The 15,378-nt window shown below is 41.3% G+C and overlaps 1 protein-coding gene across 1 annotated transcript in view; it reads left to right on the forward strand.

Moving 5' to 3' along the window:
- Positions 1–5,472, forward strand: part of dedd (death effector domain containing) — a 42,193-nt gene extending 36,721 nt beyond the window's left edge. The window contains exon 5 of the mRNA XM_070968030.1: positions 1,068–5,472. Within this exon, the coding sequence (XP_070824131.1) occupies positions 1,068–1,474 (407 nt within the window). The 3' untranslated portion in view covers positions 1,475–5,472. The remainder of the gene's footprint in view (positions 1–1,067) is intronic.
- Positions 5,473–15,378: the final 9,906 nt, after the last annotated feature.

A 15,378-nucleotide genomic window follows, 5' to 3' on the forward strand; every position in this document is an offset into this window, starting at 1 on the left:
CATGGGCACACCTGTATAATCCAGTTCTATTTGTGTACTTTAAGGTTGTAAAAGGTAATAGAAATGTAATTATAGGTCCTGGAAAAGTTTTAAAATTTTATCCACGAAAATGTGTGGGATCCCTGCAGTAGGTGATGTTATTTGTTGGGTGATAGAGGATGATACTGGACAGTGACTTACAAGTCCCTAAAGTCACTGTTGGAGCGAGAGAACTTTAGAGAAATGACAGAGTACGAGAAAACTGATGAATTCCAGTTAAGAACAAACCTGGTCGTACAAGTGGTCCTTGGATGAGGCCCATTGTGTATACCCTTAATTTTATGTCTATTTTATTTGAAGCACTGTAATTAAGTAATTGCTGCGTTGTAAAGGATTTTAAGCTGCATTTCTTGCTATACAAATAAATTATTCTCAGTGCATGACTGCATCCCTAATGTCCATTCATTTAATTAATTTTTTTTATTGTAGTGGCCTGCACTTGCCTTGCCAAGCTGTTCAAAAGATCATTGTACTAGAAGATGAGGAACAAGTTGTTTTTTTTGGGGGGGGGGGGTTGTTTTTTTAAATAAAACGCTGAAAATAGTCAAACAATTAATGAATCAAAATGATAATCAACAGGTTATTTGAATATCAAAATAGTTGTTAGTTGTAGCCCTATATTGTGGTCTGTTCTTATTCGGGTTTTACAGAGCATGTCCCAACTTTTTTGGAATCAAGGTTGTATATCTAATATATCTAGTGTTACACTAGTCATTGGGTGCAAATATAATGTTGACTAACTATGGACAGGTAGCATATTGTTGAATATCCATTATTTAATATGTAAATGATTGAAATGAAATGATTACTATTTTACTTTTTTCAGGCACTGGCGTGATCGAGCAGCTGGTATTTACTGGCCTGATGTAACTTTTTACAGGCCTCAAACAATTTGACAAGCCTTATTGTTGGACCCTGCTATGATGGCAGGCATTCACCTGTGACAATTCTGAATAGCTTTTGCCAGGTCATGCTGGGTGCCAGCCGTTGCTTAGTTATGATATTGACTCTTGTGCTTTCTCCTTCAGATATCCGCCTCCGGGTTCGTGCTGAATACTGCCAGCATGAGTCTGCGCTTCAGGGCAATGTCTTCTCCAACAAGCAAGAGGCAGTGGAGCGACAGTTTGAGCGCTTCAACCAAGCAAACACTATCCTCAAATCACGAGACTTGGGCTCCATCATCTGTGACATCAAGTTCTCTGAGCTCACCTACTTGGATGCCTTCTGGAGGGACTACATCAATGGATCATTGCTAGAGGCCCTTAAAGGGGTCTTTATCACAGATTCCTTGAAACAGGCTGTGGGCCATGAAGCTATAAAACTGTTGGTCAATGTTGACGAGGAGGACTACCAGGCTGGTCGACGTAAACTTCTCCGTAATTTGGTCACAAGTGGAGGAAGCCCACCAGGAGCTAGCAAAGACTCTGTATCTTAGACACACTCTCCAGGTGCTAGCATATGGGAGGAACGCTGCTGTGTCTCAACACAGAGAATAGAGTGAGATGTGGTTGTGTCGTTTGAGGTGCCTGAAGTGTGTGCCTGGAACAAACTAAAATAGCTAAAGCCACTGCATTGATTCCTTGAGAGCTAAGGTCATATGATATCTATTTGTCACCCCTTAGCATAGCATGCAAGGTGATTGGGAACTATCTTAGCAAAAAGAAGGCGAAGCATACAGATTGACATTATTTTGAATGTTGAGCTGTTAATTTTCTTCAAGAAAGGAGAATGCTGATTCATGTGTGCATCGAAATGAATTAATTTCTTCTAGTATGTTAGCTCATTGAAACACTCTTGTTAACTTAATGATAATCTTCACCCCTGTTTAAAAGTGTTCAAAAGGTATTTTCAGTACAGGAAACATGCTTAATGCTGACAAGTTACTCCCAGTGGGAGTTGTACCTTAATGTCAAACTGGTTCCTCTTTTTTTTCCAGGTTTTTCAGGTACATTGCAGATTGATTGGGTTAATTCAGTGAGTGTTCTGTATGTTGTAGAAAGGTGCACAGGCTGTAGTTGACTTACAATTTGTTTTTCTATTCCTTTCAGCTTATTAACTTACTTTCCCAAGACTTTGCAGAGTTTCCTTGTCTGTAGAAATGAACCCTTTCAGATCTTTTTTTCATTAGAGTGTGTATTAGCACCCAGGTTAGAACAATCACAACAGCTATTCAGCTATTTACACCCATCACCAGGTGACATAGTATAAAGAGCAACAGATTCCGCACAGGGAGCAGATTGTGGTGGATGAATGGGTCAAACACAGGACTTTAACCTAGTAGACCAAGGTTGTGCTCTCAGCGCTGATGTTTTTTTTGTTGTTGTTTTTTTTTACTTAGATGACTTGGTAATTTCAGTTTTCTGTCACAGTTTTGTCAGATTTAGGCAGCATAAGTACTTACTTTGGATCAGACACCAAAACTACTTAGACTTAGGCTACAATTATGGTTTGGGTGCAAATAGCTTTGTTAGCTGCAGACACCTGGGTGTTAATAGCATCTGCCTTTTTTATTGACTGTTTTATTCACTGTGTCTTGGCTTTGCTTTAACAAATATTTTGTTTTAAAACATGACACATTAGCAGAAGCTATGATTATGGCCTAATTTGAAATTTTAATTTTCCAGTCACTGCCAATATTTTGAACTTTGGATCCTTCTAATGTGTTGAATCTTATCCAGTCAAACACTGAGTCATTCACAGTTGTTGTAGATTTATGTGGATTTGCAAGTCGTTGTCAGTTTCATTGTCAGCCTGTACCCCGGAACCTCACTCACCTTCTCACTCATGTTCATTCATGATATAACACTGAACTAAAACAAAAAAATAAACAAACCCAAAACATTTTGAAATGACACCCAATAACAAATCAACAGCAGGTTGATCAAAAGCATAGAGCCACAATGTGTAGAATCATGTCATTTGTGCACATAGTAAGATGCCGGAACAGATTGAAAGAATTCACAGGGCTTGTTTTTTGTGAAGTTGAAGATATTTCAGCTAGCTGTCGTTGAAATTGCAACAGTCTATTCCAAGGACATGTCATGCCTCCTGGTGGAGAAAGATGTAGTCAAGTTCACATGCTCATAAGGTTGTATGAGCAAGTGTTGCATCCAGTCTTCCTCATCCAGTCTCTTGATAGCCTATTGTTTGTGTTGGAAAAACAACAGTGTCTCAGGAGGTGTGGCATCTCCACAGGCATTCACAAGCAGAACTGGGTACTCTTTTAGACAGGGTTTGAAACAGAAAAAAATACCACTGTGCAGACCAACAAAATAGTAAGGTTTATTTAGAGGTGCACATAACTGTTTAGTCAGGTACTCAGGTGAATACCAGGAGATGGTGTTTGGGTACTCATCTCATTGGTCGTACAAAAAACAAACTTCCTTGCTGGTGTCTCAATCACTGTCCCCCACTTCAGCCTCCTGCATGGTAGATGATGAAGGTGCACCTCCCAGTCCCTGGTTGAGCCTCTGATTTGCTGTCTCCACCCACAGGTCAGCAGCTGTCTTTAAGTCCGATATCTCTGTGGTCATCTTTGATGAATGAATGTGCATCAGGGCTGTGACAGATGAGATCTGTACCCTCTACTTGTACAAAAGTGAGTCAGCCAAACTTATCACCAAACAAGAATGTTGGAATTGGACAGTCCTGCAAAATCCTGCAAATTATTTTCTGTGGAAAAAGTCCTTAAAATTCTTGTTTTCTGCAATATTTGAGCACTGCAACTAATATATTGTGGTTGCCTGTATCAATGTCAGACACACAAATGCCCATCCATAACCCCAACCTCCACACCTTTACTTTTTGAGTAGCTGCACAAGGTTGCACTACTTCCTGCATTGGCACTGAATGTTGGCATTTGATTTAAATTGTCAGGTCGGTAATTGTCCAATATGGACACAATACCTAGTGTACTGGACTGGAGTCAGCACTGATGTCAAGGGGGCACCATAGTCAAAAATTTTCAAATTCTGCAAATCATGACTTCCAAAACAATTTGACATCTTCAAATGTCATCACTGGTTATGGCTCAATACAAACTTTGGAAATGTATAATATCAGTGATAATATATCAAAGACAAAGTTTAAGCATAATGCTGTTTTGTGATGAGATTGATTTTGAAACATAAGTAGATTACTGTCATTTTAGGAAGAATTGTCATTTGAAATGCCAGCCTCTAATGCTAATGTTTAACATTTTCCTTCATGTTTCCGTTACTCAGTGCACATAGCCAAATGGTTGACATAAAAAAAATTGTGTACCCTATTAAAAGTTAGTGTATGTTTTTATTATTCCTGCTTAAAAAAATTCCTATCTCTGCTATCATACACCCATGGGTACATATCAGAACACACAAGTAATTATTGACAGGCCACAATTACTGTGAATTATGTAGAGTAGGCCTACATTTTATATTTTTACCCCAGTGAAATTTCATGTGAAGGTTGCAAGTTAGTATCTGTTTTATAGGTTGGTGTATGTTCTGTTGATTGTATGTTCTGTTAGTTGTTAAATGCAGCTGTCTCTTACGCAAAATTGCATGTAAGCTGTTATGATCTCCAGAAATGTCATAGACACTCAGTGCTAACATTTTGTAAATAACTTTATTGGATGTCAGGTTTTCTTACTTCAATTTTGCATTTCATTGAGAAAACAGACAAGTAGGACTGTTAATAAATGAAATGGACTGGTTTTGTTGAAGACCCAGTCCTAATTATTTTTTTTTATGTCAAATGACACTTATAAAAACTAAAGTTGTGATGGAAAACGGTGTACAATTTCCAAATAAGACAATGTAGAGGACATATTTAAATAAATGGCTTCCTGATAGAGCTAATGCTTATTATGGGCTGTACCAACAATTTAGGAATTTTGCCCAAACCTTATACCGCTTTGACAAACAAACCCTGTGTATGATGTGGAATGTTTGCATACATTTTCAAACTGTGTATGGTAATTTACATTAGACTGGTCCCCGGTGCATCTCATTTCTCTTAGCCATGTGTCCTCATTCCCTTCACTCATCAATTGCTCCTCAGCTTGTCACACTCACAATGTAAGGAAGACGAGGAAAGAGAAATCCAGGCAACACCTTTTATCTGTCAAATTAGGCATACCAAGTTTATTCAGGCCATGAATGTTCTTGCAAGGAGTTGAATGTAATGTATGTCAGCGTGAACCATGCTCTGCCAGTTTTTTGCTTTTACCACAAACGATAAACGATATGATAAAAGATTTGGTGATTAGTCCTGTTGACTTGTTGACCAATAAAAGTAAACTTTGCTGTGTTTCTATATGCCATGGATACTCTGCAGTTAGTTAATTTATTGATTATCAAACTGAGCTTTGACTAACCACTGCTACAGCAGGTCTGCTGTCAGTCAGTATGATCCACCTCTGCGCAAAATAGATTAAACAAATTTGTGAAAATATGCTGGCTAGTTTTGTGTACTTGTTGATCAAGGTTGTGTTTTTATACATGTTTTTTATAGACTTTGCAATCAGTCAATGTACTTATTAAACTGAGCAGTCACCTTTTTTGACAGCAGTGTAAAGTAGAACCACTTAACTGAGTTATAAATAGTCACGTAATTGTGTCATGCCAGTGATCAGTGTGTCACAATAAGTACAGATTTACTTTACTACCAAGCTGACGGAAGATGTCAAGAAATACAGGAGGTTGACATGTTAACCCATCGTCCACCTGGAGCCTGTTCCATAAAGCATGCTAAGAAAAGTGGAGATTTAACACCTGATTTGAATAACTTAGCAAATCAGGAGTCATCTAAAAGTTCCATGAAAGGTCAGTTCAAGTTACAAAATCACACTAACTCGATAAAAGTACTGTCATGAAGATAGTTCTAAGCAACCTGAGAGGTTGACCATGGATCAAATAGATCCATCACAGCTTTCTCCATCGCTCAGTATCCAGCAAAGTCAGTGAAGCCCTGGATGAAATGTGCAAGGCTTTCTCAAGAGCTAAAAAACTGACTATTTCTATACAGACACAAATTACAATGAAACATGTGACAGGTGTGGAAACACCCTTAATAGTCATTTAAGCCTGTGTGTGTCAATTTGTATGTTTAGTAGTATGCCAAACATTCAAGAGAATGTAAGCTTTTGATTATGGTTTTTTGCATGATCATACATATATTCCAAACAATGGCCAATATGAGAGTAACTGTACTATATATTCCATGCATATATTACTCCTGCTTTCCTCCATAGCTTGATTAAGTGTCGGTGCTCCTTTTTTTTTTTTTTTTTTTGTTCTCCTTAACACAAAATCAACCCAGCAGTGCTGGAGGTAGTATAAAGCTACACAGAAGAAAGAAACACACCCGCTGAGAAACCAACACTGATTACTGGCAGCTCCATTTTGAGAAATGTGAAGTTAGCGATACCAGCAACCATAGTCTAATGCCTGCTGGGGGCCAGAGCGGGTGACAGTGAATCAAATTTGAAACTGCTGGCTAAGGATAAGCATAAATACAGTAAGATTGTTATTCATGTCGGCAGTAATGACACCTGGCTACGCCAATCAGAGGTCTCTTAAATTAATGTGGGATCAGTGTGTACATATGCAAAGACAATGTCTAGACCCCTGCCAAATCTGACCAGTGATGACATGTTTAGTCATTCAATCGCTGGCTGTTGAGGTGGTGTCCAGTAAACAGTGTGGGCTTCATTGATAATTGGCAGACTTTCAGGGGAAGACCTGGTCTGATTAGGGGAGACAGCGTCCATCCCATTTTGGAGGGAGCAGCTCTCATCTCTAGAAATCTGACTGATTTTATTCATGAACCAAACCCCTGACAATTCAAAATTGAGACCAGGAGGCAGATCTGCAGTCCAACACACTTCTCTGTGCTTCCTTTAGAGCAGTTACCCACCCAACACTCCATAGAGACTGTGTCTGTGGAGTTAAACATAAAAATCAAGTAAAATTTAAAACAACCACTGCAGTAGTACAAGATGGGAGAATTAAATGTGGACTCCTTAACATCAAATCTCTGTCCTCTAAAGCTGTTTTAGTAAATGAGTTAATATCAGACCATAATATTGCTTTACTTTGTCTGACAGAATCCTGGGTGTGTCATGAAGAGTATGTTAGCCTAAATGAAGCTACTCCTCCAAGCCATTTTAATACTCACATTCCTTGAGGCAGCGGCCAAGGAGGTGGAGTTGCAGCCATTTCTGACTCAAGCCTATTAGTCAACCCTAAACCTAAACCTAAACTCAATTATAACTCATTTGAAAGCCTTGTTCTTACACTTTCACCTCAAAACTGGAAAACAGTGCAGCCAGTTATATTGGTAATAGTGTGCCGGTCTTCTGGTGCTTAATCTGAATTTATATCTGAGTTTCTATCAGGTTTATTCCTTGAAACATCCACCCTTCCATCCATTTTCTCCCGCTTCATCCGGGGCCGGGTCGCCGAGTGACATAGTCATTCCAGCGTGTCCTGGGTCTTCCCTGGGGCCTCCTCCCGGTGGGACATGCCTGGAACACCTCCCTAGGGAGGCATCCAGGGGGCATCCGATAAAGATGCCCGAGCCACCTCAGCTGACTCCTCTCGATGTAGAGGAGTCTCACGCTCCATCCTTCCCTCACTTGTGAACAGGATCCCAAGATACTTAAACTCCTCCACTTGAGGCAGGAAATCTCCCCCAACCTGAAGGGATCAAGCCACCTTTTTTCGGTCGAGAACCATGGCCTTGGTCTTGGAGCGTGCTGACTCTCATCCCAGCTGCTTCACACTCGGCTGCGAACCGCCCCAGTGCATGCTGAAAATCCTGGCTCGAGGAAGCCAACAAGACAACATCATCCGCGAAAAGCAGAGACGAAATCTGCCGGCTCCCGAACCGAACCCCCTCCGGCCCCTGGCTGCACCTAGAAATTCTGTCCATAAAAATGATGAACAGAACCAGTGACAAAGGGCAGCCCTGCCGGAGTCCAACATGCACCAGGAACAGGTCCGACTTACTGCCGGCAATGCGGACCAAGCTCCTCCTCCAGTTGTACAGGGACCGTACAGCCCTCAACAGAGGGCCTCCAACCCCATACTCCCGGAGCACCTCCCACAGAATGACGCGAGGGACACAGTTGAATGCCTTCTCCTAGTCCACAAAGCACATGGACTGGACTGGTTGGGCAAACTCCCATGAACCCTCAAGCACCCTGTGGAGGGTATAGAGCTGGTCCAGTGTTCCACGGCCAGGACAAAAACGGCATTGTTGCTCCTGAATTTGAGGTTCGACTATCTGCCGGATCCTCCTCTCCAGTACCCTTGAATAGACTTTCCCAGCAAGGCTTAGGAGTGTGATCCCCCGATAGTTGGAACACACCCTCCGGTTCCCCTTTTTAAAAAGAGGGACCACCACCCCAGTGTCACCATGCCCGACTGCCGCGCAATGTTGCAGAGGCGTGTCAACCAAGACAGTCCTACAACATCCAGAGACTTGAGGTACTCAGGGCGGATCTCATCCACCCCCAGTGCTTTACCACCGAGGAGCTTGCAAACTACCTCAGTGACTTCAGTCCTGGTGATGGATGAATCGACCTCCAAGTCCCCAGTCTCTGCTTCCTCTACAGAAGACATGACAGTGCGATTGAGGTGATCCTGGAAGTATTCCTTCTACCACCCGACAATATCCCCAGTCGAGGTCAACAGCTCCCCACCTCCACTGTAAATAGTGTTGACAGAAAGCTGCTTCCCCTTCCTTAGGCGCCGAATGGTTTGCCAGAATTTCCTCGAGGCCGACCAGTAGTCCTCCTCCATGGCCTCCCCGAAACTCCTCCCAGACCATAGTTTTTGCTTCTACAACTGCCCGAGCTGCCGCACGCTTGGCCTGCCGGTACCCGTCAGCTGCCTCAGAAGTCCCATGAGCCAACCAGGCCCGATAGGACTCCTTCTTCAGCTTGACGACATCCCTTACTTCCAGTATCCACCACCGGGTTCGGGGGTTGCTGCCACGTCAGGCACCGCCGACTTTACGGCCACAGCTACGGACGGTTGCATCAACATCAAGAAGAAATGTACTTTACACATAGTTGCACACTACATACACACACGCCATGCTTCCATGAAATTATTTTCTCTGCCTTTAACCCATCCTTGGTCCATTCTTCCTCCATGGCAGACCAGGAGAGGTGGGCTGCCAGCTGACATGTGCCCGGGGACCCAACCCTGTTCGTCACCATTGGTCAGGTGGTGATCTTCTTGCATGTTTTTAGTGGGGGTTGTTTTAAGGAGGATACCCCACGTGAACACGGGGAGAACATGCAAACTCCACACAGAAAGGCCCCCTTTTTCCTTGAGCAGGTACTGAAGGCATGGTGGTGGACATGCCACCAGCGCCCACAGCGGGATTCGAACTGGGATCTTCTAGCTGTGAGGCGATCCCGGTTGGCGTGAAAAAAGGCTGTCCTTGAAATTTGTTTTACATTGGAGTGAAAAGACATGTCCTGATCAAAGATAACTCCCAGATTCTTTACAGTGGTGCTGGAGGCCAGCGCAATGTCATCCATAACTGCTATATCATCAGAAAGTGAGTTTCTAAGGGGTTTAGGGCCTAGTACTATAACTTCAATTTTATCCGAGTTTAGCATCAGAAAATTGCATGTCACCCAAGTCTTTATGTCCTGAAGACACACTTGTAGTCTAGTTAACTGATTTGTTTCTGGCTTCATTGATAAATGTAGCTGGGCATCATCTGCATAGCAATGAATTTTTTTTGAGTGTTTCCTGATAATGTTCCCTAAAGGAGGCATATATAAGATGAATAGAATTGGTCCAAGCACAGAACCCTGCAGAACTCTGTAGCTGACTTTAGCAAGCACAGAGGAGTCATCATTAATGTGTACAAACTGAGCATGATCTGAAAATAGGATTTAAACCAGCTTAGCACAACTCCCTTAATGCCAATGAAGTGTTCCAGTCTCTGCAATAGGATACCATGGTCAGTGGTGTCAAATGCAGCACTAAGATCTGATAAAACTAATACAAAGACAAGTCCTTTTCTGATCCAATTAGAAGGTCATTTGTAACTTTAACCAGTGCTGTCTCTGTGCTATGATGCACTCTAAATCCTGACTGGAAATCCTCAAATAAACTATTGTTGCATCGAAAGTCACACAGCTGATTAACAACTACTTTCTCTATTGGTTTTATTACAACTACTTCAAAGGACTGTGGTACGTAGCCTGTTGAAGACAGATTGATCATGTCCGATAAGGAAGAGCCAATTAAGGGTAAAACCTCTTTAAGCAGTTTAGTTGGGATGGGGTCTTAAATACAGGGTGATGATTTTGATGACGAAATTGTTGAAATTAGTTGGTGAAGGTCAACAGGTCTAAAACTACGAAAGGTTTAATAACAGTTTCTACAGTTTCTGTGTTTAAAGACAAATCAGTGTCTGTTGATGGCAGGAGGTAGTGAATTCTGTCTCTGAATTCTGAATGAACCCCATTCATTTTCAATGTTCCTGAGCGTGCTCAATGGTAAAATGATTAAATGACTACATTTTTGTTTACATGTATCACTGTATCATCACTGAACACTCATGAATCTAGCTAATGATGGCATTTTATGTAGTTAGTTTTAGTTAATGTTTATCATAAGATAATAGCCAATTGCAGTTAACTAATGCAAGCAACACATCACTAGCTACCATATCCAGATGTCAGTTGGCGTACATTTTCCTTAAATTAAGTGCAGTTATTGGTACATACAAAGTTTATCTTGAATGTTTCTAGAGATACAGTTACTTCGCAAGTTCAAAGTTAAAGGAACAGTGGCTACACTACCTGGATGTGGCAGAAAGAGGAAACTATCAGCGGCTGCCACCAGATTCCTAAGGAGGCACGTGGTCAAAAACCCTCAAGTGACTGCAAAACACCAGGCACTGAGGTTTCAGTTTGCACAGTAAGGCACATACTAAACACTGAAGAGCTCCATGACCGGAGTCCAAGACGTACACCACTACTGACCCAGAAGCACAAGAAAATTCGGCTCCAATATGCTCAAAACCATATTACCATAAACCATATTCTGTGGAGCAATGAAACAAAACTGGAACTTCTCGGGCCTATGGAACAGCGGAGGAAGAAGAATGAAGCATGTGCTGAAAAGAACACCCTGCCTACAGTTAAGCATGGCGGTGGCTCAGTGATGCTCTGGGGCTGCTTTGCTGCCTCTGGCACTGGAAACCTGCAGCATGTGGAGGGCATGATGGATTCAGTCAAGTATAAGGAAATCTTCGTCATGCCATCTGTGAGGAAGCTGAAGCTAGGGTGTCACCGGACCTTCCAACAGGACAATAATCCCAAGCATACCTCAAAGTCCACCAAGGCTTGGTTTCAGAACAAGAAATGGAAGATTCTAGAGTGGCCGTCACAGTCGCCTGACTTGAACCCCATAGAAAATCTCTGGTAGGGACTCTGGTCGGAACACCATCAAGATGGCCTCATCGCGAGAGAGCTCCCGATTGAGACAGACTAATTAGAGAAATTCCCCAATGTAAACCAAGTAAATAACTCTGCAAAAAACCTAGAGAGAGGGGGATAAAAGTTACACCACCACTCTGAGTAACATACGCCATCTGAAGACAGGCAGGAGAGAAAGACAGGGCGCAGCAACAAGTAGCAGCAAATAAGTGTGAGCTAGCAAACAACGGAGGCAGAGAAATGGCAGAGTTGGAGCTGATTCTACAAGAACTAAGAGGGTTATATTAATTATATCTCCTCATACGCAAAGAAGGTTAGCGAACAAAAAATCAAAAAATTAGAAGAGGATTTGAAGAGGCTACAGAAAGAACATGCAAAATCTCTTGAAGATGACATAAAATGTCAAATTACAACATTAAAAAAAGAAATAGAGGAAATAAATATGCAGGAAATCCCCCCCAAAAAGCCTCTTTTTACAAAGCAACAATACTATGAAGTAGGAGGAAAACCACTGAAACTTCTATCATATAGATTAAGAAAACAACATGCGGGCAGAACTATACATAAAATAAGAAACCCCACAACAAGTGAAATTAGTCTGGAGAAAATTCAACAGTGCTTCCAAAAATGCTATAAAATATTATATTCCCAACCACAAATAAGAGACAACAACCTTACTGATGCTTTTTTTGTCCCAGGTACATCTTCCAAAGATCACAGATGAACAAAATGTGAAATTAATATCTAAAATTACAAAAGAAGAAATTCAATCTGCAATCAGGAGAATGAATCAATCAAACCTTTATTTGTCCCCAATGGGGCAATTGCTGTGCAACACTAGTACACATCAGTCATCAAAGGGAGGGATATCCCCAGGGACAAATGATTATCCCACGGAATGGTATAAAACAATGCATGATCAACTAATTCCAACATTATTAAGAAGATTTAACTGGGTTTTGGAAAACAAAAATATACCCGCCTCATGGAGGGAGGCAATGATCTCGATAATACCTAAGGAGGGGAAGGACAAACTGGAGTGTGGGAGTTATCGTCCTGTAAACCTCCTAAATGATGATTAAAAACTATTCACCTCCATATTATCAAAAAAAAAAAAAAAAAAAAGAATAGAACTGATATTACCGATAGTAATACATTAAGACCAGACCGGCTTTATGAGACAAAGACAGACCCAGGACAACATCGGGAAAACACTGCACGTGATGAGACACATTACACAAGAAAAATTGGAGACACTGATTTTGAGTTTGGATGCAGAGAAATCTTTAGATCCCAATTCAAAACAGTCAGTTGTCTTCAAACTGAAGGGGACCTTACGTTCAGTATCACTCCACTTATAGTAACTGAAGTCCATAGAGCCCAGAAGCATCTGGATCCAGATAAATCAGCAGGTCCTGATAATCTTGAGCCCTATGTTCGTAAGCTGTGGACCTCATAGCAGAACCTCTGACATATATTTTTAATCTTTTTTCCTCCAATGAGATTCCCAGTATATGGAAATCTGCCTATGTTCTCCCCTTGTTGAAAGGAGGGGATCCCTCAGTTATTAATAACTATAGACCGATTTCTAAATTATGTGTTTTAGCTAAGATCGCCGAAAAATTTGTTAATGAACAACTCAAAGACTTTTTGGAAACAAATGGTCTTCTGTCTCCTCATCAGTCAGGCTTCAGAAAACATCACAGTATTATAACTGCAGCTATGAAAGTAGTAAATGATGTCATTGAGGCACTAGACTGTAAAAAAATACTATGCAGCTCTTTTCATTGATATATCAAAGGCATTTGACACTGCTGACCATGCCATTTTGGCAACTAAACAAAATGCAAAATATTGATTTGTCTGGCTCTGCTCTAAAGTGGTTCTCGAACTATTAGTTAGGCAGATCACAGTGTATGCAGTTTGCTGGGTCCTCTTCTTCCTGCCTCCCTATTTCAAAGGGTGTACCACTCTATACTAGGACCCCTGCTTTTTTCAATTTATGTAAACAACCTCTGTGATAACCCTGAGAATGCTGCCTTTCATTTTTATGCTGATGATACTGATATCTATTGTTCTTTTCCATCAGTGCTACAAACCTTAGAAACCTTGCAGTCTGCTTTTGATGTTGTTCAGTCTCATTTAACTCATCTTAAACTGGCTTTAAATCCAGATAAGTCAAAATTCATGATATTTTCAAATGGAAAAAAACTACCATTAGTCCTTCCTAAGATCTTAACCTCTAGTGGGGCTGAAATTGAAATGTGCTCAACATATAAGTATTTGGGTATTTTTATTGATCAGAATTTGTCATTTCAGCCACATATCAAGAACTTTGTTTCTAAGTTTAAACTGAAACTTGGGTTCTTTTTTAGAAACAAATCCTGTTTCTCCCTTCAGTCAAGGAAATGCCTGATTTCTGCCACGTTTTTACCTTTGTTGGACTATGCTGTATATGGGCGCATCTGACCAAGAGTGCATCTGCCTTAAGAAGTTGGACACTGTCTATCACTGTGCTATACGATTTCTCAGTGGCTGTGGACATTTTGTACACGCTGCTGCTGCTGAGTGGCCATCTCTACATCTCCGCAGATTTTCGCGTTGGTTGGTTTTTGTGTAAAAGTCCTTCCTTGGTATGTTTCCCTCTTATCTATGCACATACATGTGTAAAATCGAAAATCAATACAGCCTACGTTCTCAAAACATTCTACAGATGTTGGTCCCCAGAGTAAGAACTGACTTAGGCAAAAAGACTTTTAAATATGCTGCTCCCAATTCTTGGAACAACCTCTAGAAGGACCTGAAACTGCCTGAACTGGTCACCTTGGGAGAATTTAAGTCAATTTTAAAAGATTATGAAAATAGCAGTCTTGGCCGTTGTGTCTGTTTTTAGTAGCCCCTTCATTATTTATACACTTATCCCATTTTAAGCACTGTATTAGTTGTTCTGCTCTATGCTTTATTGATGTGTTGTCTTTCTGATAATCACTTATTGCGTTTTTGTTGCAAACTGTTTTGCTTATTTGTAGTGAATGCAAACTGAGTGTGTGTGAATTGTGATGTATTGTTCTTATAACTGAGTCTATGGTGCCTTCTTGGCCAGGTCACTCCTGTAAAAGAGATTTTAATCTCAATGAAGCTTTTACCTGGTTAAATAAAGGATATATATAGAAGCACTTGATTCAGTAACATGGTCTTTTCTATACAAAGTACTATCAAAATTTGGCTTTCATGCAACTATAATTGACACATTTGCAGCACTGTGGCCTCACAGCTAGAAGGTCCCGGGTTCGATTCCTGCCTGGGGCGCTGTGGGCGTCGGAGGCGTGTCATCCACCATGCCTTCAGTGCCTGCTGCTTGAGGAAAGGGGCCTTTCTGTGTGGAGTTTGCATGTTCTCCCTGTGTTCACCTGGGGTATCCTCCATAAAAAAACCCACTAAAAACATACAAGAAGATCACCACCTGACCAATGGTGACAGGAAGGAACTGGGTTCCCGGGCGCCGCTGTCGGCTGGCAGCCCACCACTTTGCCACAGAGGAAGGACTGACCAGGATGAGTTAAATGTGGAGGAAACAATTTCACAGAAGCATGGCACGTGCATGTAGTGTTGTTGTGTTCCCCAAGGCATGGCATATGCATGTTGTGATGTGATTATTAAAGTAAGTCTTTTTTTTTCTTTCTTCTTCTATTTAATAAACCAACGGTGATCAATGGAGATTTAACCAATTCATTCACTCTGGAAATAGCCACCAGACAAGAGTGTTGTGCGTCGCTGCTCCTCTTCGCCTTGTTATAGAACCCATGAGTCAATGGATTAGGCAGAGGTCAGATATAAAGGGGGTAACAATGACATCCGGGGAGCAAAACTGGCCTTATTTGCTGATG

Source organism: Chaetodon trifascialis, chromosome 8, assembly GCF_039877785.1.
Source record: "Chaetodon trifascialis isolate fChaTrf1 chromosome 8, fChaTrf1.hap1, whole genome shotgun sequence".
NCBI classification, from domain to species: domain Eukaryota; kingdom Metazoa; phylum Chordata; class Actinopteri; order Chaetodontiformes; family Chaetodontidae; genus Chaetodon; species Chaetodon trifascialis.